Consider the following 23,414-nt stretch of genomic DNA (forward strand, 5'->3'; position numbering starts at 1 on the left):
TAAGTTTCCTGTGCTTCATAAAAATGTAGAGAAAACTTTGTTACAGTGAGAGCAGGCTGGGCTTTGGATAAAGGTACACACACACACAAAGTTAAAACTTGAAACCAGCACTTTCCATTTTCTCCTGAAGGAAAAAGTTGTTTATTTTTTACTTTTGTTTATTCTGGCAGAGATGCTGATTAGAAGTTCAATGGATAGAAGTCAGGCAAAAGGGAGAAGAGAAAATTAAGAAAGCAGAGTTGACAATACTAGGAACAATTGAATCTTTAGTCATCAAAAGGCTGGACGATCAGCTCCTGGACAATCAAGGTGTCAAGCTTACTCCATTGGACTTGAGTTCTCAAGGTCATTCTGGACAGAAACTCAGAGGTCCCCAGAAAGCAATGGTTTCCCTATCTGTCTGAAGGGGAAAATATTAGAGGTGCCCTTCTCCAGTCACAGAATGAGGCATGACCCAGCCACAGAAAGAACTAGCTAGAAGTCCTAACCCCCACCACGTTGTCCCCCAGGTGTCGCCAGGGACTCAATAACAGAACAAAGGTGTGTACAGCCAGTAGGGTGTCCTCTCCTAGGGTGCGAAGGTCTCAGGACCTGTCCTGGGCTGCACACAAATGGACAAACCAACTCCCCCAGGAAGGCATATCCCAGGGGTCCCTGAACACTCGGGAGAATTGCTGAAACGATGAAGCTAGTAGTGCCCCTGTCCAAAACAGTCCCTGTTCCAGCAGCAGGGGTTGAGAGCAAGTACCGAGTGAGGGAAAATGACTTGTTTCCCTTAAAAAAGCAGGTATGATTTTAGCTCAGTCACATGTCACTCTGATTTTAATACTCCTACAGAATTAGGGGAGAATTCTAGTGTAAGTAATATTAGAGAGACACATTTCTGTATCATCCCTTGCCAGATAGTTCATTATCCAGCTGATACCTGAAGCTTTAGTAACAAGAAACTCACCAGTTACTGAAGATGTTCCTTCTATCCCTGGCTACCTCTAATTAATCATTATCTTCCTTAACTGAACTCACATATAACTCCCTAAGGTTTCCACCCGCATGCTAAGCCAGTGTGAGCAAACCACAGCCCACAGGTCAAATCTAGCTGGCCACTCATTTCTGCACAACCTGTGTGCTAAGAATGGTTTTTACATATTTAGAATAACAGAAAAAATTAAAAGAATAATATTTTGTGACACATTAAAATTAGATCATTTCAAATTTCAGTGTCCATCGATAACGTTTCATTGGAACATAGACACATGCATTCTTTTATACATGGTCTATTTTCTTGCACTACAGTGGCTGAGTTGAGTAGCTGCAACAGAAAACATATGGGCAGCAAAGCTCAAAATAGTTACTATCTTGCTCTTTAATGAAAAAAACTTGCTAACCTCTGTTCTATTTTTATTTCTCCTCTGAGCTGCATGTTGTCCAATATGGTAGCCACATTTGGCTATTTTAATTTTAATTAGTTAAAATTAAATTTAAAATTCAGTTCCCACATTCTAATTGCTTAAAATCACATCTTTCTAGTAGCTATTAAACAGCATAGATATAACACATTTCCATCATCACAGAAGGTTCTATTATAATGCACTGCTTTAGAGACACAGAGGATCACTGAATCCCTCTTCCACAAGGAATTCCTATCAGTATTGACAGCTATGGTGAACCCAGCAAATCCTTCTTCAGGCTAAATCTCTCCAACCATTATATTATATATATATATATATATATATATATATTTTTTTTTTTTTTTTTTAAGTCGCTCAGTCATGTCTGATTCTTTGTGACCCCATGGGCTATACAGTCCATGGAATTCTTCAGGCTAGGATACTGGAGTGGGCAGCCGTTATATTAACTGGCACTAAATTATCTCACCCTTCTGATTGTCCTTCAGTCACATTACAGTTGTAAATGTCTTTACTAAAACATGACTGTCAGAACTAAACACCATACTCAAGGTGAGGTCAGTTGGCTCAGAGAGTAAAAGCACCACTCACCTCCTCTGTTCTGTAAACTGTACCTCTGTTAACGTGACCTGATAGCATTAGCCTTTTTGTAGACACATCATATGCCTGGTTTCATACTGAACTTGCGTTACATAACAGCCCAGGTCTTTTTTATGTGCTTCAGTTAAACTAAACCCATTTCATTCCACACACCCATTATTGGATTATTGGTCGCTAAAAGCGGTAACTGACATTTATCCCTTTTAACTCCTCCCTATTGGTCCAATGTGTTGAGATATGTCTCCAAACTACAAATGTTAATGAACATAATGTGCTCAACATCTACATCTATATCCCCAGATATAAATGCAAACTGAGCAGAACCAAGGGCAGAGCCTGAAGATCGCCCTCCTAGATCCCAGCAGGCTGACATAAGCAAGCATTCCACTCATTATGTACCTAATTATAAAGACAATTCATCAGATTTCATCTAGTCAACTAAAAATCTCTGGATGGCGTTAGAACCCCATTACTGTTGATACAACATATATAAGCTCCCCAAAGAGGCTGGTAGTCCATTCAGAAAAGGGATCAAGCCCCCCACATCACTGCTGTAACTGAAGACACAAACCCGCGTGATTCCCGCCTCCAGCCCGCTCCCTATCTAAGTAAAGGGATGTGAGTCTGGGCTGAAGGGAACAAAGGCAGCTGATGCTTGAAGCAGCTAGACAGGAGCCCCAGGGGGTTTCAAGCTGCTGAGTTGAGTCTGACAGCAGGCAACCACAGCCCATCTCAGGACCCGACTTGAAGGAAGGTGTGAAAAAAGGAAGGCCAGAGTGAAGCTTATGCCTTCAAGCTCCATGAGATAACAATTACTTCATGGGCTTTCTGATAATGGTGATGGTAATGGACAGAAAGGCTTTCAGTATCCCCTCCCTGGCATGCATGCATGCTAAGTCGCTTCAGTCGTGTCTGACTCTGTGCGACCCCATAGACAGCAGCCCACCAGGCTCCGCCGTCCCTGGGATTCTCCAGGCAAGAACAGTGGAGTGGGTTGCCATTTCCTTCTCCAATGCATGGAAGTGAAAAGTGAAAGTGAAGTCGCTCAGTCCTGTCCGATCCTCAGCGACCCCGTGGACTGCAGCCTTCCAGGCTCCTCTGTCCATGGGATTTTCCAGGCAAGAGTACTGGAGTGGGGTGCCATTGCCTTCCGCTAACTACTAACTAAACAATCCATCCATTCACTTGACATTCAGTGAGCACTTTTTACCCACAGGCACTGGGCTAGCCCCTGCAGGTACAAAAATCAACAAAATACAGCTCCTGTCCTCAACAAGTCTAGAAAAGAAGACAAGCATGTAAACAGATCATCATGCTATAATGTGATAAGTACTATTAACAAGACAACTATAATAATATCTACCATTTAGTGCATGCTTACATGTTGGGCTCTAGGCTTCACACTAAACATGCTTTTTATCATTTAAGTCTTCAGCCACCCCGTAAGATAAGTACTAGTTTTGTCCCTATTTCAGAAATTAAAAAACTGAGACCAGAAGCGATTAAATTACTTGTCCAAGATCACTGCTTTGGGGCCAGGATTTAAACCAAAGCCTCTCCGACACTAAAACCTATACAGTTACCATTAAGTCACCCTACCTCCAGTACACACAGAGAGAAGGAAACACAGTCCAAGGACAGGTGGGATGAGCACCTATCTCTGTGGAACAAAAACAAAGCTTCCCAGAGGCTGTGAGGTTTGGGTTACACTCTGGGGGGAGCCTGGTGGGCTGCCGTCTATGGGGTCGCACAGAGTTGGACACGACTGAAGCGACTTAGCAGCAGCAGCAGCAGCTTCTTAGCACTAGTTCCTAGTTTCCCACTCCCAGACTCCTGGCCAGTATCTGAGAACAGAACACTCAGTACAGGATAGTGGAGCCCTTTGGTGCCACAGATTTCTATCTGGAGCCATGCCATTAGCATCAGTGATGGACTGTGAGAAAAGCATGATGACGATGCCATGATCAAAGGATGACCGGTTTAATTCAGCTGTATCCAAAGGCCAGCTTATCTGAGCCTCTGCTCCCCCGTGCAACCTAGCTACATCATTAGCTTGCTCCTTTTTGTTGCTGAGTAGTATTCCACTAGAGATGACCAAAGTTTGTTTACTCATTCACCTGTTAAAGAACACGTGGTGGACTTCCCTGGTGGTACAATGGCTAAGACTCCAAACTCTCATACAGGGGGCTTGGGTTCGATCCCTGGTCAAGGAACTAGACCCCACGTGCCGCAACTAAGAACTGGAATGCCACAACCAAAGATCCCGAATGCCTCAACAAAGACTGAAGATCCCACGTGCTGCAACTAAGACCCACCACAGCCAAATAAATAACTTCTTTAAAAAAAAAAGAGAGAACATGTGGGTTTTTCCAGTTTTTTTACAGTTATGAATAAAGCTGCTAGAAACATCTGCGTAACAGTTTTCATGCAAATGTGTTTTCAATTTTCTTGAGTAAATAGGACATGTATTGCTGGTTCATGTGGTAACTAACTGTATGTTTATATAAGAAATGGAGAAACTGTTTTCCAAAGTGGCTGTACCATTTTGTATTCCCACTAGTAACATAAAAGAGTTCCAATCACTCTACATCCTCATCAAAACTTAGTATTGTCAGTTTGGGTTTCTTTTATTTTAGCCATGACAATAGAAGTGTAGAGATATCTCATATCTCCAATAATTAATGATGTTGAGCAATTTTTTGTGGGCTTAATGGTCATATGTATGTCTTTTTTGGTGATGTGTGAAGTGTGTTCAAATCACTTGCCCAACTTTTTAAAAATTGATCTCTTTGTTTTCTTATTGATGGTTTTTGAGAGTTCTCTGTATATTCTGGATACAAATCTTTGTCAGTTATGCAAATTGAAATTTTCAAAAAATTTTAATCGACGTGTAGTTGATTTACTCTTGCCTGGAGAATCCCATGGATGGAGGAGCCTGGTGGGCTGCAGTCCATGGGGTTGCAAAGAGTCGGACATGACTGAGCAACTTCACTTTCACTTTTCACTTTCGTGCATTGGAGAAGGAAATGGCAACCCACTCTAGTGTTCTTGCCTGGAGAATCCCAGGAACGGGGGAGCCTGGTGGGCTGCCATCTATGGGGTCGCACAGAGTCAGACAACTGAAGCGACTTAGCAGTAGCAACAGCAGTTGATTTACAATGTTGTTAGTTTCTGGTTTAAGTGATTCAGGTATACATATATAGATATATGCTTTTCCATATTTCTTTCCATTATGGTTTGTTACAAGATATTGAAAATAGTTCCCTATGCTTTACAGGTAGGACATTATTGTTTATCTATTTTATATATAGTAGTTTGCATCTGCTAATCCCAAATTGCTAATGTATCCTCTCCCCACTTCTCCTTTGGTAACCATAAATTTGTTTTCTATGAGTCTGTCTCTGTTTTGTAAATAAGTTCATTTGTATCATATGCAAATATTTTCTTCTTTTCTGTATCATGTCTTTTCATTCTTAACTGGATGTTTCTCAGAGCAAAAGTTTTTCATTTTAATATTTATCAGTTTATCCAATTTATCAGTTTTTCTTTTATTGATTGTATTTTTGGTGCTGGATCTGAGAACTCCTAAGGCCACAAAGATTTTCTCTTAGGTTTTTTCCTAAAATCTAGAGTTTTCATAAGGGAAAGTTTACACTAAAAATTCAGTTTCTTTAATAGATTTAGGACTATCAGGTTATTTCTTATTACATGAGCTTGGATAGTGTGTGACTTATAACTAGCCAGTTTCATCACAGTTGTCAAACTTATAGGTTGAATTAATATCAGAGCCACCTTCACTGCTTATTTCACTGTCTTGTATAGGGAATCTTCCTTCCTTGTTCTCTTGACAAATTTTTGAGATGGAGCTTTGAGTGAACACAGAAAAGACTAGACAAGGCAGCAGCAGGACAGTGGAGACACAGCAAGACAAGCAGCTCTTCCACCAGCTGCATGACAAACATTTTAGCCAATCAGGTTGCCTACAATCCTGCCTGGGACTGCGCTGTGCAGGGGACGCTGCTCAAGAGGGACAGAAAGTCAGATGCCAGCACCTAGCTGTGTGCAGAGTGGAGGCTCCAGGAGATGCAGGGCCAGGGGCCCAAGGAGTCCAGAAAGGGAGGGAGGTCCAAGCAGAGAAACACTCTGGATGTGAAGCTATCTCTGTGAACCTAGAGCTCTGTCCTTGCCACCACTAGGCTTAAGCTAACTCATTCCCAAAGGTCCTGACCCAAACCCTCTGGCTCTTCCCAGCACCATCAGGGCCCAGGATAATGACTCAACAATTCACAGACCTTTGGAAGAATTAATATTGTTAAAATGGCCATACTACCCAAAGCAATCTACTGATTTAATGTGATCCCTATCAAACAACCCATGACATTTTTCAGAGAACTACAACAAATAATCCTAAAATTTATGGAAGCACTAAAGACCCAGAATTGTCAAAGCAATCTTGAGGAAAAAGAACAAAGCTAGAAGCATAACTCACCCAGGCTTCAGATAATACTACAAAGCTACAGTCATCAAAACAGCATGGTACTGGCACAAAAACAGACACATGGGTCCATGGAACAGAATAGAGAGCTCAGAAATGAATCCTCACGCCTATGGTCAATCACATAAGACCTGCCACCATAAAATTCCCAGAAAAGAACATACACAAAACATTCTCTGAAATAAACCATAGCAATGTTTTCTTAGAATAGTCTCCTAAGGCAAAAGAAATTTTAAAGAAAGAGAGAGAGAGAGACCTAATCAAATCAAACTTAAAAGCTTTAGCACAGCAAAGGAAACCACCAACAAAATGAAAAGACAACCCACTGATTGAGAGAAAATATTTGCAAATGATGCAACCAGCAAGGGATTAATTTCCAAAATATACAAAGAGCTGATACAGCTCAACACAAAAAAAAAATCAAAAAATGGGCAGAAGACCCAAACAGACATTTCTCCAAAGAAGATATACAGATGGTGAACAGACACATGAAAAGATGCTCAACATCACTAATTACTAGGGAAATGCAAATAAAAATCATAACTCATACCAGTCAGAATGGCCATCATTAAAAAGTCTTTAACTGCTGGAGAGGATGTGAAGAAAAGGGAACCCTCCTACACTGTGGGTGTGAATGTAAATTGGTGCAGCCACTATGGAAAACAGTATGGAATTTCCTTCAAAAAGGAAAAATAGAACTACCATATGATCCTGCAATCCCACTACTGGACATATATCTGGGAAAGACAAAAACTCCCATTTGAAAAGATACATGAGCTCCAATGTTCATAGCAGCACTATTTATAGTAGCCAAGACAATAAAGCAACCTTAATGTCCATCAACAGATGAATGGATAAATAAAATGTAGCGTGTGTGTGTGTGTAAGAACTGATGATTTCAAGTTGCGGTGCAAGAGAAGACTCTTGAGAGTCCCTTGAGCAGCAAGGAGATCAAACCAGTCAATCTAAAAGGAAACCAACTCTAAATATTCACTGGAAGAACTGATGCTGAAGCTGGAGCTCCAATACTTTGGCCACCTGATGCAAAGAGCCAACCCTTTGGGAAAGACACTAAAGCTGGGAAAGATTGAGGGCAGAAGAGGGTGACAGAGGATGAGATGGTTGGATGGCATCACCAACTCAATGGACATGAGTTTGAGCAAAATCCAGGTGGTGGTGAAGAATAGGGAAGCCTGGCATGCTGCAGTTCATGGGGTAGCAAACAGTTGGACACGACTGAGCTACTGAACAACAATAAAACTGAAATAGACTCACATAGAAACAAATTTATGGTTACTAAAGGGGAAGAGGGAGGATAAATTAGGAGTTTGGGATTAATATATATACACACTACTATATGTAAAATAGATAAAGAGCCTACTGTATAGCACAGAGAATTAAATTCAATATCTTTTAATAATCTATACTGGAAAATAATCTGAAGAAGTAAATATATATAAAATCACTTTGCTGCATACCAATACCAGAAACTAACATAACATTGTAAATCAACTATGCTTCAGAAAATTCAAAAGTTCACTCTGTGAGGGGCCTCACTATGGACTAGAGCCCCTCCTGTAGCCAGGCATGGGTTGGCCCTAACTCTAGATAGCCTCCATTCCATCAGTCCACATCCCCACGTGGGGTGAAGCCTGGCCCCACCTCAAGGGGCTGTTGTCATTGTTCAGTCACTAAGTCATGTCCAACTCTTCAGTGACCCTATGGACTGTAGCCCACCAGGCTCCTCTGTCCATGGAAATTTCCAGGCAAGAATACTGGAGTGGGTTGCCATGTCCTTCTCCAGGGGATCTTCCCAACCCAGGGATTGAACTCACAACTCCTGAATGGGCAGGCAGATTCTTTACTGCTGAGCCACCTGGGAAGCCACCTCAAGGGACAGGAAATTACAAAGTCCTCTACTAAGCCTCTCAGGAAGCCTTCTTTCTTTAGGCCCACAGCATTTATAATTAGGAGATTAAAAGTTACCTTGCTTGTCTGAAACAGTTATTTTGCTAAAAATAACTGTACTCTACTATGGCAGAAACCTTCCTGGAAGAGTAATAATGAGAGAAAATTCCACCCCCATTAGCTTACAAGTCCCCAGGGCTGCCCCGTCAGAGAGTTTCGCGTTTGGAGAAGCCTCTTTTCTATGGAACATTCTCTCCTCTGTGTTCCTTCCACGGTGTCCTCTGGCTTCTGAAAGATCTTCGCGGGCTGAAGCCTCACAGTCGCACATTTATGTCCCATTATTTCCCGGCACCATTTCATCTGCACAAGGACTCCATGCACTGGATGGGGATGTGCCCCTAGTGTAGAGTTGGGGAAACCAAGCCCCAGGCAGAGCGTCTGAATGAAGTGCTGGCCACAGCAGAGTGGGCTAGCCACAGCCCACACCAGGACCCAGTTTCTGAATCCTGATCAGCTGATGCTCCACGTAGCACCATGCAGTTGTCTACATACTCCATGTGGTTGTCTCTCTGTGACTTGAAATCCTAAAAAGAAAGTATTGAGTTACTGAAGATGCCCCAAAGACTCTTCACTAAGCACCCACGATGTCCCTGACACTGGTCTTGGCTCTAGGATATAGCAGTGAACCAGAAGACAAGGTCTCTGTCATTACAGACAAGGGCAGAAGACAGAATCAACAAATAAACAAACAAACAAACAAAAATCTGAAAATGCCAGGCTGTGTGAAGAAAGAACAAGGTGATATGGAGACATAAAACTGGGGGGGTGGGGGTGGTCAAGGAAGGCCTCTCGGAGGAGGTACCACCTCAGCTGAGAGACTGAGTGATCAGGAACCAGACACAGAAAGTTTCAAAAGAAGGAAGTTATTATGCTGCAGAGGCCCCAGGGGGGAACAAGGTCATCATGGGTGAGGGGCAGAAAGGCCACAGCAGGTAAAGCCCAGTGACTGAGAGAGACAGCGGGAGGGGATGGGGCCCAGAGCAGGACTGACCAAGAATCCTACCTGTGTGGGACTCAAATAACCCACTCCTCAAAGCAGACCTGAGAGGAGAGACCCCGTTCAGCCCAACTGCTCCTTTGGTGACGTGGCCTCTACGTGACTCTCAGAACTAAGTGCCTTGGCCGCTTGTGGTTCACAATCCAACGAAGGGGTGTGACCAAGAGGGACGATATGAGACAGGTCAGTGTGGGAAAGCAGTGCCGTGTGTGCACACTGGGGAGCAGGTGGCAAGCTGATGATCTTCTGGTCCTTCCTGCGAGGCCGTTAAATCACTCAAATGTAAAGTCAGTGCTCAGAGGCAGTATGAGGAAAGACCAGGAATCCTGGCTAGTCAGACCCAGAAAGCCAGAGGGTGACTTTGGGTTAACCCAACCCAGAGAATGACTGGACACGAGAAGAGCTGTTCAAAGTTTTCTAATGGGAGGGCACATGGCCTGAGACCCCCAGAAGTTCTGTCTACTGACCATCTATCAACAGGGACAGTTCTTTCACCCAGATATGTGTTCAGACTCTTGTCTGCAGTAGGGCCACCTGGGCAGACCTTCTTTTTTGATTTCTCCATGTTGTGGGCTGAACCTCAGAATGTGGCCTTATTTCGTTTTTGTTTGTGTTTTTTTAATTTTGGTCAGGCTGCGTCCCTGCTGTGGCCTGCGGGCTTCTGTAGCTGCAGCACATGGGCTCAGTAGTTGTGGCGTTCGGGCTTAGTTGCCCCGTGGCATGCGGGATCTTAGTTCCCCAACCAGGGATCGAACCCACGTTCCCTGCATTGGAAGACATTTTCTTAACCACTGGACCATCAGGGAAGTCCCCGTGGCCTTATTTGAAAATAGAATTGCTGCAGAAATAATCAGTTAAAATGAGGTCATACTAGATTAGAGGCCCTAAACCCAGTGACAGCATCCTTATAAGACACAGAAAAGGCCACACAGAAATGGCGGGTGGGGATGATGCAGCTACAAACCAAGGAGCACGAGGGATGATCAGGAGCCGGCAGAAGTTGGAAGTCACAGGGAAGGAGCTTGCCTAGAGCTGTCAGAGGGAGCAGGGACATGCCCTGACTTTAGACTTTCAGACTCCTGAACTGTGAAAAAATAAATTCCTACTGAGTCACCGGGTTTGTAGCAATTAGTTAAGGCAGCCCTGGGAAACCAATACACTCTACTTGCAAAATATCTGAAATTGTTGCTGCTGTGACCTAAGATGTTTACCAGAAGAGAAGGGCATGGGGTGCTATCAGTGAAAGTTGGTTAGTGTGAAAGAAGCCAACAGAAGCATTTCCAACCCAAAATATATACCTTCCCTGGGGAAACAGGCATTTACACTCACCACATACCTTGTAAGTTCCCTAAAGTCATGCTTAGAATATACTTCTAATTTAGAAAGAAGTCAGTTTTTTTTTTTTTTTTAACTTCTTCTCCATGTCTTGTCCCAACAGGAGTAATTCCTTCAAACCACTGCCCAAGCCTTGGGGCCATTTTTGAGAGTCAGGAGTTCAACTGGATGGGAGAGAGAAGGGGGATGGGAACAGCTTTACTGGTTGTAACACAGATGGCTTCAGTTTAGTGTTGGTTTTATGTCTGACGCTGGAGCAGCTGAAGCATCCTAAAGGTTCTATTCACGGATTCTAAATGGCTATGGGCAACAGTTTGCTAAGCCACACCTGAACCCCCAGGAAGAAAGCAGCATCAGCTCCACACTCATGGGTACCACTTCTGCCGGCCCCACAGCCCCCTCCGCACCATCGCTAAGTGAGCCACCATCAACTCCACGCCTCCTGCTGTCTCTTTAGAGGCAAGAAGCCCACACCTGGAGGAGGGCTCGGTGGGGTCTTAACCCTGCAAAGACTAGCTGTGTGACCTTGGGAAAATCTCACTTCACTTCTCCAGACTGTGGTTTCCTTATTCAGAAAATGGAAATAATAACCATCCCTACCTCTACACGGCACCATGAGTGTGAAATGAGGTGCCACAGATCACAGCATCAGAGCAGGAGAGATAAAGATGGGGCTGGATGAGGAGTGAACTGCCGTTACAGAGAAGGCGCCACATGGTAGAATGGTTAAGCCTATGCCTGTGAGTCAGAAAGTCTCAGTTCAAATCGAAACTCCACCTCATCTATTTGTGAGACGGCAGGCAAACTGTTTAACCTTTCCAACCACAGTGTCCTCAAATATAAAGACGGGACAGTAATGGTTCCCACTTCCTATTGTGGCTGTGAGGACTAATGGAAATAATGTCCATAAAAGCACTGGGTACAATGCCTAGTGGCAAGAGTAAATATTGTTATTTTTATTACTGTAGTTATTACCAGCATGCAGATGCTAGGACTCCACTTCCCTGGCCTTGAGCACAGTTATTAACATCACAGTCTGGATCCAGAAAAACCCAGCCACTTTAGGGGAGGAGGATGTAGGTAGGTGTGGAACCATTCTGAGGCTACACATGGATGAGAAAGTGGCAGGGCCCATCCTGTCCCCGGTGGGAGACTGAGCACTGGTATACTGGGAAGGAGGCTGGGATCAGCACATCAGCTGCGAAAGCAGACATCAGCCCCCAGACCAACCCCTGGACCCAAATGACGAGTACACTTGGGGACACAAGGACACAGCCTATTTGCCACTGCCTGTGCCAGTGCAGACACAGTCAGTTTTGACATTGTTTCCCCGGTGCTCATCTAATTAACAAAAAACAAAGACGCCCCAGAGCCAGGTATGTCTGGCATGGGAGCCAAGAGAACAGGAGACCAGGCAGGCACAGCTTCAGCCAGGGGACATTCCAGAAGGGAGGAGGTCAGGAGAAGGCCCCCACGTTCTGCTAACTTGGGGTGGGCGAGGCAGCCCACACGCAGTGAGGGAAGGGTGGGAGTGGAACAGGGAAGAACAAATCCCACTCCATTCTGAATGTTTCTCTTACTTTAATCTCTGTATTCCACTCTGCTTTCACTACAAGAATGCCGCATGTAGCCTGGGATGTACAGGACAGCCCATCCTCAAGGCTCCGACCTTTAGAGGCATAACCCTTTTTCATTCACACAGAGATAAAAAGTTGCAGAACAGAGAATATCATTTGTCTTGTTGGAGGTTTACCGGAAAGTCATGATCTTTAAACACCTACAGGGACAGTTTCAAGAACAAAAGATTCTTACACAAAGAAGTCTGCAATAACCAGCCATACCCCGTCCTCCACTAGTATAAAAGAAAGCCTGGATTTTAACTTGGGTAAGATGATTCTTTGGGGGACTTCCCTGGTGGTCTATTGGTTAAGACTTCACCTTCGATGCAGGGGCTGTGGGTTCAATCCCTGGTTGGGGAGCTAAGATCCCATATGCCTTGTGGCCAAAAAAACCAAAACATAAAATGGAAACAATATTGTAATAAATTCAATAAAGACTTTTAAAATGGTCCACATCAAAAACAAATCTAAGGGAAAAAAAAGATGATTCTTTGGGACACTAGTCCAACATCTTCTCCATCTGCTGGCTTTTCAAATAAAGTCGCTATCCCTTTTCCCAAAGACTTGTCTTTGAATTTACTGGCCTGTCACACAGCAAGCAGTACAAGCTCTTCGGTAACAGGAGGGCAGCAGCGGGCAGCATTCTGAGGTCTTCCTGGTCTCACTCAAGCAGGCCACAGGCCACTGTTCCACTCAGCCCCTAACCCAGCCAGCACCCACAGTACCATAACCTGCTATGTGATGCAAGTTGGGAACCACAGAGTCTAAGTGACTGTTGGCAGCCTCAGGTTCCGCCTTTCTCCTACCACACTTGCACTTGCTCTGCCATCCTTGGTTCTCAAACTTGAGATTTCAGGAGCAATTTCTGGCTTGAAGGGTTTGGTGACCTTCCAGACACCTTTCTGGGTCTTGGCCATCAGCTTCCCACATAGCTCTTGGAATTGCTCCTCCCTTCTGGTTCCAATGTCCTCTGTTTCTTAGGGCAAGCAAGTGCCCCCTCCAGCCCCCAGGCCTGCAGTGCCCCACAGCCAGTGTGCCCAGTTCTGGGGGCGCACATGTCCAAGGGTAAGTGTGAACATGCATCAGGGAGGCTCTAACACCCTGGAGAATCTTCCAGGAAGATCCATCCTTATCACAGCTGTTGTTGTTTAGTAGCTAAATCGTATCCAACTCACTGCAACCCCATGGACTGCAGCCCACCAGGCTCCTCTGTCCATGGGATTCTCCAGGCAAGAATACTGGAGTGGGTTGCCACTTCCTTCTCCAGGGGATCTTCCCAACCCAAGGATGGAACCTGCATCTCCTGCATTGGCAGGCAGATTTTTCACCACCCAGCCCGCAGGGAATCCATCACTCTTCTTCCTTATAAATACTTACTAGGATCTACCATTTGCCAGGCACCATGGTAGGAGTTGGAGATGCCATAAAAGGGAAGGCAGACAAGGCACAGGGCTCTCCCAGTGACCAAGGTCACTTGACCAAGGTCTCCTGAGTCCTCTTCTCAGCCAGGCTTCAGTCCTGGGCTCTGCGTCTATCCTTACCAAGTCTAGTTTTGCTAAGTTGGTTGAGAGAATCCCTACTCTAGATATCTAATCACCCTGGCCTGTCTTCAGTAAGAATGCTAGTAAGTCAGTTTAGTAAACCTCTCCACCCACCCATAAGGTCTCATCTTAGTGATTTTTCATCACCAACCCCTTTACCATGCTTATTGGCTACAAATCCCCATTGTCAGGGATTTCCCTGATGGTCCAGGCCTTAAGAATTTGCCTTGCCTGATTCATGCTGACATTTGGCAGAAACCAACACAATGCTGTAAAGCAATTATCCTTCAATTAAAAATCAATGAATTTAATTAGTTTTTTAAAAAAGAATTCACCTTGCAAAACAGGGGATGTGGGTTCCACCCCTGCTCAGGGAACTAAGATCTCACCTGCCATGGGGTATCTAAGTCTGCACCACAACTACCAAGCCTGTGAGCCACAACTAGAGAGAAACTCACCCACCACAATAAAAGATCCCATGTGCCACAACTAAAGCCCAACACAGCCAAAACTAAAATAAATATTTTTTAAAATCTCTGTTGTCCTTGTATTCATAATTGAGCCCACTCTATCTCCCTTATTGCGAGAGCCCTGATTAAGCCTCCCTTACCACTTTAACAAGTGCCAGAATAATTTTTTCTTTAGCACTAAATTTATTCATTCTCATGTTAACTTCGAAAAAGCAACAGCCTCTGGGCACAACAGCCTATTAAGCAAAACATTGACTTTTCCAAATGTGAGTGTGAACTCTTTAATCAAATTAAAGGTGGGATATATATAAAGGGATGCAAGACCCCAAGCTCTAGGACAGAACTTAAATTTTTCTAAGTTGGTGGTGGTGGGTTGCTTCTTTTGGCTTGAGATCCTCAGAAGCAGAGGGTGAATTAACCACACTCCTTGGTTCATAACACACTGTCATCACGGATCTGAGCAAGGCCCTCTCTTACTTTACTAATTTATCTATTCGTTTCCTTTTCTCCCATTAGCCTTTCCTTCCATTAGAGGTGGTTATCAGTTTATGTTTAATGGGTATCTTTCTCTTTGTTATATTCTTACAAAATGTGCATATGTTTGTGTACATGTGTGTGTGTGTGTTTGCATGTGTGCTGGGTCTTCACTGCTGCACAGGATTTTCTCTAGTTGTTGTGAGCTGGGTCTACTCTTCATTGTGATACAAGGGCTTCTCATTGCAGTGGCTTCTCTTGTGGAGCATGGGCTCTAGGCACTCAGGCTTCAGCAGTTACACCGGCTAAGTTGCTGCAATTTCCAGGCTCCAGAGCTTGGCCCAGTAGTTGTGGTGCATGGGCTTATTGCTTCACAGCACGTGGGATCTTCCTGGACCAGAAATCGATCGAACCTACATCTCTTACAGTGGCACGAGACTCTCATCCACTGTGCCAACAGGGAAGTCCCTTGTGTGTGCACATTTTTAATGTACCTAACTGTATCGCATTCTCTTGCTTACCTCTTGCACTTAGCAAAGTAGCTACAGGGCTCCACAGGTATAGCCTCTACCATTTGTCTATCTGTGCTCCCAGGGAGAGACACAGACTAATGACCTTTGCACATCGAATAATGCTCCAAAATCCCCATGCATGTTCCCTTAGGGATTGGTCTGACATTTCCTCTAGCTTTATACCTAGGAATGGGACCTCTGGGCCATGAGGTTTATGGCTTTTTTTAATAGAACTAAGTACTAAGGGGCTGCAGTCCACAGGATCGCAAAAAGTCGCCCACCAATGAAGCAACTAAGCACGCATGCACTCCGCCACCACCCTCCTAAGGGGCTGCACCCCGCTGTGGGGTGCTAAGGACTCTTCATCCTACCTGCCTGCCAACACCTAGCAGCATCCAGCTTTCCCCCTTTTGAAGTCTAATAGGTTTTAAGTGATCTTTTTGTTGTTTTAACTTGCTTTCTCCAGATAGAGCCTCTCTCCATATAATGGAGACCTTTTATATTTCTTTTCTGTAAATTGCCTGCTTAGCTGCTAGGCCCATTTTTCTATGTGGTTGTTGCTATTTTTCTTTTTGATTCGAACTTGTTGCTACTGTGCTGTAGATGTGAATCTTCTTTCAGTTTTAGACATATTGAATACCTCCTCTCATCCATCACCTATTAACTGTAGTATCCTTCATTGAGTGGAAATCAAATTTTCCCTTTATGTTTTATATTTTTTGAAGCTTTTTAAAAAAGGAGTTCTTCCTTGTCCCCAAGACACACAGATAGACTCTTATGTTATTTTCCATTTTCTTTATGAGATTTTAGTTCTCTAGTTAGTCCTTTCCTGTCCTCCAACACCAGTGACTTCACTTGTTGTTAAGTCACATCTGACTCTTTGTGACCCTATGGACTGTAGCCTACCAGGCTCCTCTGTCCATGGGATTTCCCAGGCAAGAATACTGGAGCAGGTTGCCATTTCCATCTCCAGGGGATCTTCCCGACTCAGGGATCAAACCCACATCTCCTTCATTGTCAGGCGAATTCTTTACCACTGAGCTACCAGGAAAGCCCAGTGACTAGGCTATGGAGAGTCAACTAAAAGGGATCAGAGTTATTAATTCATTCACTGAATATTTAATGAGCCCCTACTCTGTGAGGCATTATGCTTGGAGCTGCAGACAGAAGAAAAAACATTGTCCCTGGAGCAGCAGATAGACAATAGGACATTGTCCTTGGACTCAATGACAGGAGTGGAATAGCAACTCCATGTGACATAATAGGAGATGAGAGAAATCCAGGAAGGGCAACCCTAACTTGAAGAGATTAAATTTCAACTTGCAAACTGCCTGGATGAGACTTGTCTCAGAAGGCACGTGTAAATCATATGCAAGTCAGATGAAAATGACTATGCAAATATTTGTATATCCCAAGAATAGCCCAGAGAGGAACATCCTTGGGACTTTAGAATTCCTTTCCCAGTCTAATGTAAATCAGTGCAGCCACCAATGGAGAACAGTATGGAGGTTCCTTAAAAAACTGAAAATAGAGCTATCATGTGATCCTGCAATCCCACTCCTGGGCATATATCCAGAGAAAACCATAATTTGAAAAGATACATGCATCCCATTGTTCACTGCAGCACTAACTACCATAGCCAAAATGTGGAATCAACCTAAATAAATGTCCATTGACTGATGAATAAAGATGTGGTATATAGATAGATAGATACACACATACGTATGTATATATTAAGAAGGGCATGGTAACCCACTCCAGTATTCTTCCTTGTAGAATCCCACAGACAGGGGAGCCTGGTGGGCTGAAATCCATGGGGATACAAAGAGATACAACTGAAGTAACTGAGCAGCCACAAATGCGCACGCGCGCGCGCACACACACACACACACATTATAATATATATATATAAATAATACGGAATAGTACTCATCCATTAAAAAGAGAATGAAATAATGTCATTTGCAGCAACATAGATGGACCTAGAAATTGTCCTACTAAGTAAAGTAAGCCAAAAACAAATACCATATGATATTGTTTATATATGGAATCTAAAAAAAAATACAAATGAATTTATACACAAAACATAAATAGACCCATAGACATAGAAAATAAACTTATGGTTACCAAAGAGGAAAGGAGGTGGGAGGGATAAAATTGGAGTTTGGGACTATCATATACACACTACTATATATAAAATAGATAACCAACAAGGATCTACTGTGTAGCACAGGATACTTACACTCAATATTTTGTAATAATCTATAAGGAAAAAGAATATATGTACTCTTTTGTATATATACATAAAACTATATATATATATAACTGAATCACTTTGCTGTACACCTGAAACTAACACAATATTGTAAGTCAGTGATACCTCAATTAAAAAAAAACAAAGGCAGAATTCCTTCCCCAATCTAGAAGGATTTGTACCAGGACTAGAATGTTAGGCTTTAACAATCAAGTCTTCAAAACCAAACGTGGAATCAATCATGAAGAAAAAATTGATCAAATGCCCTCAACTCAGCCTCCGTAGTGCACCTAATGGGCAGACTCTTTCCTTGGAAAGCCTTTTTCTGGGAGTCATTTCCTCCATAACTACACACACCCATGAATGAGTTCAGCGAAGGAAGGCTTAGCCATAACTCTCTGTGGAAACCTCCAAGGGCTTGCAACAACACTTCAGGTAGCAAATGCCTGCTGGAATGATCTTCTCCTGCAGAGAGACTTCCCCACCAGAGGAATACCTAAACACTTTATTTATTAAGGCTTTCAAAGCAGCACCATCTGCCTTGAGAAGTCTTAAGAGCCAGGCACTATACATTTAATAATTGAAATAATTCAATGGAAGAATAGCAACCACAGTATCAAGTGGGAATGAAACCAAAATGCCCAGGCCATGCCTCTGCTGGCAGTCCTTCCAGAGCAGGGGAGAAAGCGGGTGGATAACCTCACAGCAAGCGTGTATCAATAGCCCACCTCCCCACCCTCAGTACCTGCAGGCACATACAAGGTAAACAGCCCAAGCTCAGGGAAAGGGTACCTTTCTGTGTGGGACTCAGGAACTTGAGTTTGGGTCCCGGCTTTGCTCTTGACTATGATGTTGGGTAATCTCTTTGCCTGATCGTGCCTCAGTTTCCTTGTATGCCAAACCAGCACATGGGGGCAGATAGCATTTCTGAACATTGGATAGGAACAGTAAGCATGTCGGTTTTTTATAGGGACATTGTCAAAACACAAGCCCTGCCCTTGATCTGCCAAGTCAAAATGAGGATAGCATGGCCAGAACCACTTGAAAACTACCTTTCTCTCTGCTCTAACGTGCTATGTGAGACTTGGAAAATGTTATTACATCATGTACCTGCAGCATCCCTTGTACAAGAAAAGCCCAGCATATTAGCCTCCTCAGGAACTACAGACATAGTCCTCAACTTTATCACTGTCTTTAACTCTTACCTGTAGATACCATTCCATGGTGTTGAGAAAATGGGAAAAAACCTATAAATCTCTTTGTGAATGTGTGTGTGTGTGCGCTAAGTTGCTTCAGTCATGTCCAACTCTTTGCAACCCTATGGACTGTAGCCCACCAGGCTCCTCTGGCCATGGGATTCTCCAGGCAAGAATACTGAAGTGGGCTGCCAAGCCCTTCTCCAGGGGATCTTCCCGACACAGGGATCAAACCCAGGTCTCCTATTTACAGGATCGAACCTGTGTCTCTCATGTCTCCTGCACTGGCAGGCAGATTCTTTACCACTAGCATCACTTAGGATGGGAAGCCCCTCTTTGTGAATACAAACAACCTTAACAAAGTTATTTATTTTTAATCTTGGTTTCTTTTAAATTTATTTTATGTTTTGGCCACACCAAGCGGCATGTGAGACCTTAGTTCCCCGACTAAGGATTGAACCCTCACCTCTTGTAAGGGAAGCACAAAGTCTTAATCACTGGACTGCCAGCGAAGTCCCCTTTAACAGTAGTTTAGATCTATAAACCCTAATTTGAAGACATAGCTTTGATTTCAACAGTGAGCCTCCACACATCCCCCATACAGAAAGAATTCATGCAAAGAACCCCATTGGTTATGAGTGCCTCTGGGATTTCAGGATGAACTGCTCTGTGAGAAGAGACGCTGTTCTGTTCATCATTGCTGTGAGATAATAGAAAGTAAATATATTGGTCTCTGCCCCTGTTCCTGGCACAGAGTTCCTAAAACTCTTATAAATTCCAAAGTGACTGGGAGCAACTTTCATTCTATTGAGGAAATTCTGGGTTGTCTCCTGGATGGGGACTGGCCACCAGAAAGACCAGGTCATGATTAGAAGCTTGGAACTTTCAGCTTCTCATTCTGCAGAGAGGAGTGAGGGGCTGGGAATGAGTAAATGATTAATGATGCCTATGTGAGGAAGCTTCCATAAGATCCGAAGAGTACAGGGTTTGGAGAGCTCACAGATTAGTGAAGACATCCACACTGGGAAAGTGATGCACCCCAACTCCACACGGACAGAAGCACCTGTGCTCGGGGCCCTCCCAGAGCCTGACTTTTGTATCTTTTTATCTGGCTGTTGATCTATATCCTTTATCATGTTCTTTAATAACCTGGTAAATAAAAGAAGTGTTTCCCTGAGTTCTGTGAGCCGCTGGGGCAAATTAATCAAACCTGAGGGGGACGGGGTCATGGGAACCTCCAGTTTGTAGCCAAGTAGGAGGTAATTTACATATAAACTGGGGACCACTACTTGCAGTTGGCATCTGAAATGGCAACCGTCTTGTGGGTTGTTGTTTGGTCGCTAAGTCACCGTGTCTGACTCTTTGCAACTCCATGGACTGTAGCCTGCCAGACTCCTCTGTCCATGGGATTTCTCAGGCAAGGATACTGGAGAGGGTTGCCATTTCCTTCTCCAGGGGATCTTCCCAACCCAGGGATCAAATCCACATCTCCTGCATCTCCTGCATTGGCAGGCAGATTCTTTACCATCTGAGCCACCAGGGAACCTCATCTTGAGAGACTGAGCCTTGAACCTGTGGAATCTGATACTATTCCAGGCAGTCAGTGTTAGAACTGAGTTAAACTGTAGGACACCCAGTTGATTTCTGCAGAGAATTATGTGGGATGTGTGTGGCAGGGGGCTTCCACACACTTGGTGACCAGAAATGAAGTTGTAAAGGAAACACAACAGAAGGAAAAATCTCAGTTTTTCCTTATACAGCTGCCTTCCCACCATTTGGATTAGGGCCAACACAATAGATGTTCAACAAATCTCTACCGAAAGGATAAATGAACAAGTTTACCCATCTTTGTATCCATGGCCCAGTGCTTGCAATAAATGTTAAATGAGCACATGGACAAATAGGAAGCATTTTAAACTTCTCAAGATACCTACATAAATACTTCATTAATTGAGCACAACCACCCCTGGTGGCTCAGATGGTAAAGCGTCTGCCTACAATGCAGGAGACCTGGGTTCAATCCCTGGGTCGGGAAGATCTCCTGGAGAAGGAAATGGCAACCCACTCCAGTATTCTTGCCTGGAAAACCCCACGGACTGAAGAGCCTGGTTAGGCTACAGCCCATGGGGTCGCAAAGAGTCTGGACACAACTGAGCGACTTCACTTTCTTTCACTTTCACCCACCCAATGCTTCTTGCAGACAAAGTGAGGGACATCCTTCTCCTACCCTCACATACACTTAAGGAAATATTATCTCTGCACCAAAGATGGAGCCCTAGGGAACTCCAGCATTCAAGAGGTCAGTTTCCTGAGGGCAATCACATGTCCATCCATCATGAGGCAGGTCCCAGGATTCGGAACCTCCATCTAGACCATTCTCCTCCAGACTCCCTAAGTGATTAACTGAATTTACCTATATTCAAAATGTGTAAGAATACCCTACCTTATAGGAAGTTATTTCAGATAGCTTATCAGAACTACCTAAAATAGTTTAAAAAAATGAGAATAAAAGTTAGATCCAGGAAAAAATTCAAATCTGAATGAAAGGTAAAAGTTGAGAGAAGGAAACACACACACACATGTGCACGCACACACACAAACATACACAAACTCTAGGACCCAAAGGAAGCCAAATTAGGGGGCTTGAAAATTTGGATCTAGGCTTCCCCGAAATTAAGATAGGAAGAGAAATCAGCTACGCAGTTCTCGATGTCCAGAAAGAAAAAGGGTTCTTCAGGGGAACCAAACTATCCCCAAGACTCACACCTAAGTTATTTATCGCACATATTTTAAGTCACAGTAGAGGGCATACACAGCAATAGGTAGACTGGCATTGGAGCCACACTCAGTGATGGCTGAGAACTCAACATGAAGTGTGACTCAGTAAAAACAAGTCATACTGTCCAGATTTTGCATGTTCTGCAAATAGTCTTCCATGAATCTATCTCCCACTGAGGCATCTGAACAGACGGAGAACACATAAGAAGAGGCTGGTTTTCCCAGTAGGGACCCCCACTGCAGGTATCCTGTGGTTCTCCTACTACACGGAGCTCCAGTGGCCACCAGCAACACTGACAATGATTTGTGAAAACCAAGGATTCTAGCCAGGTTCCTCTCTCCTGCCCGGATGTCCATTTTCCTTCCACCTGAAGGTGAGCTGTGCTGAAAAGTCTCCATCTACCCCTCTAGATCCCACTCAGCTCTCCTCCACCCTATGCTCAGTCACTAAGAAATGTACCACCTGGCTCTCCTTGCCCTCTGGCTTCTTATTACTTCAGGCCAATAGGAGGCACTGGCAGGGTACTTATTCCCCGGGTCCCTTCCTGCTGGACCTGCGTTAGGCAGTGTTTCTGCCCCTCCACCTGAGGCCACAGGCCCCTCAGGAGGCACCCTCACCTCCACAATTCTCATGAAGTTCTGGCAACTGCACCCCACTTGCCCCTCCAGACTGGAAGTGGTAAGTTTCCCCTTCTGATTGACCCTGGTGCTTCACTATCCATGTTGGTTTCTTAACCCAACTCCTCTTCTGTAAATTTTAAACCATCCTTAATCACCTCCTCTGAATGTGTCATCTGTCTTCTACTGCAATCCTGACCAATATAGAGCCAACAAGAGACCTGAGGGTTAGGCCAGGTCTAACGTGGTAAAGAATCCGTCTGCAATGCAGGAGATGCAGAAGATTCAGATTGGATCTCTGAGCTGGGAAGATCCCCTGGAGAAGGAAATGGCAACCCACTCCAGTATTCTTGCCTCGAAAATTTCATGGACAGAGAAGCCTGGTGGGCTGCAGTCCATAGGGCTGCAAAGAGTCAAACATGGCTGAGCAACTAAATGCACACGCATACTTCTAAAAATGAAACAAGGAAACACTCTAGTACCAAAACATCTACTTAAACTCTTTCCTCAGTACCATTCCTTCAAATAAAGTAATTTGGCACCAAAACAAACAAATAAATATTCTAGATACATTCCAGCATGTGAATCGATGGTTAATCAAGTTCTCAACATTCTGTATGTCATACAGAATAGAATCATTTTGGCCTAGATAAATTTCAAAGCCAGTACTACTAGTTAACTAATTGCTCAGCAGAGGAATTTGTTTGTTTGCTTGTTTGTTTTTTAAATCTCAGTAACACGCCTGTGAAATAGCAGCCTTTGAATAAAACATCTTTCTAATGAATTCTCCAGGATGAGTTATTTGCAAAGTGTGCCCAAAGTAACTAAAGGAAGTGACCTGCTCTATGGCGCTATTGAATGTAACCAATTAAATTTTACAGGACATCTGCTGATACTGGTTTTAGAACTAGGTTTCACACAATGACTAAAATAAGTGCCTATTGAGGCCACTGTTAGCTTATGACCAAAGTTAAAAAAAGAAAAAACTGTATCATCAGCATACAGAAAATCCTATTGAAAAAAAAAAAAAAAGACAAGCTCCATACCAAGGAGACATGCACCTAGATTATCCAAAAGCAACTTCAAATCTTTGAGCTTAGGTTAAAAAGGAAGAGGAGCTGGAACACAGCTGCCTTACTCTGTTCAAAACA

At 43.8% G+C, this 23,414-nt stretch overlaps 1 protein-coding gene across 25 annotated transcripts in view; it reads right to left on the reverse strand.

Moving 5' to 3' along the window:
* CNIH3 (cornichon family AMPA receptor auxiliary protein 3) overlaps window positions 1–23,414 on the reverse strand; it is a 182,540-nt gene that overhangs the window by 78,877 nt on the left and 80,249 nt on the right. For 6 of the 25 annotated variants that reach the window (XM_070385423.1, XM_070385427.1, XM_070385436.1 and 3 more), the window contains exons 2-3: window positions 10,803–10,965; window positions 8,596–8,993 (exon numbers count right to left, since the gene is read on the reverse strand). The exons of 16 other annotated variants lie outside the window; for them this stretch is intronic. In XM_070385423.1, coding sequence (XP_070241524.1) covers window positions 8,596–8,769 — 174 coding nt within the window. In that variant the 5' untranslated portion in view covers window positions 8,770–8,993; window positions 10,803–10,965. The remainder of the gene's footprint in view (window positions 1–8,595; window positions 8,994–10,802; window positions 10,966–23,414) is intronic. 3 more of the 25 variants (XM_070385426.1, XM_070385425.1, XM_070385437.1) reach the window with 2 other exon arrangements.

This window comes from Bos mutus, chromosome 16, assembly GCF_027580195.1.
Source record: "Bos mutus isolate GX-2022 chromosome 16, NWIPB_WYAK_1.1, whole genome shotgun sequence".
NCBI classification, from domain to species: Eukaryota; Metazoa; Chordata; class Mammalia; order Artiodactyla; family Bovidae; genus Bos; species Bos mutus.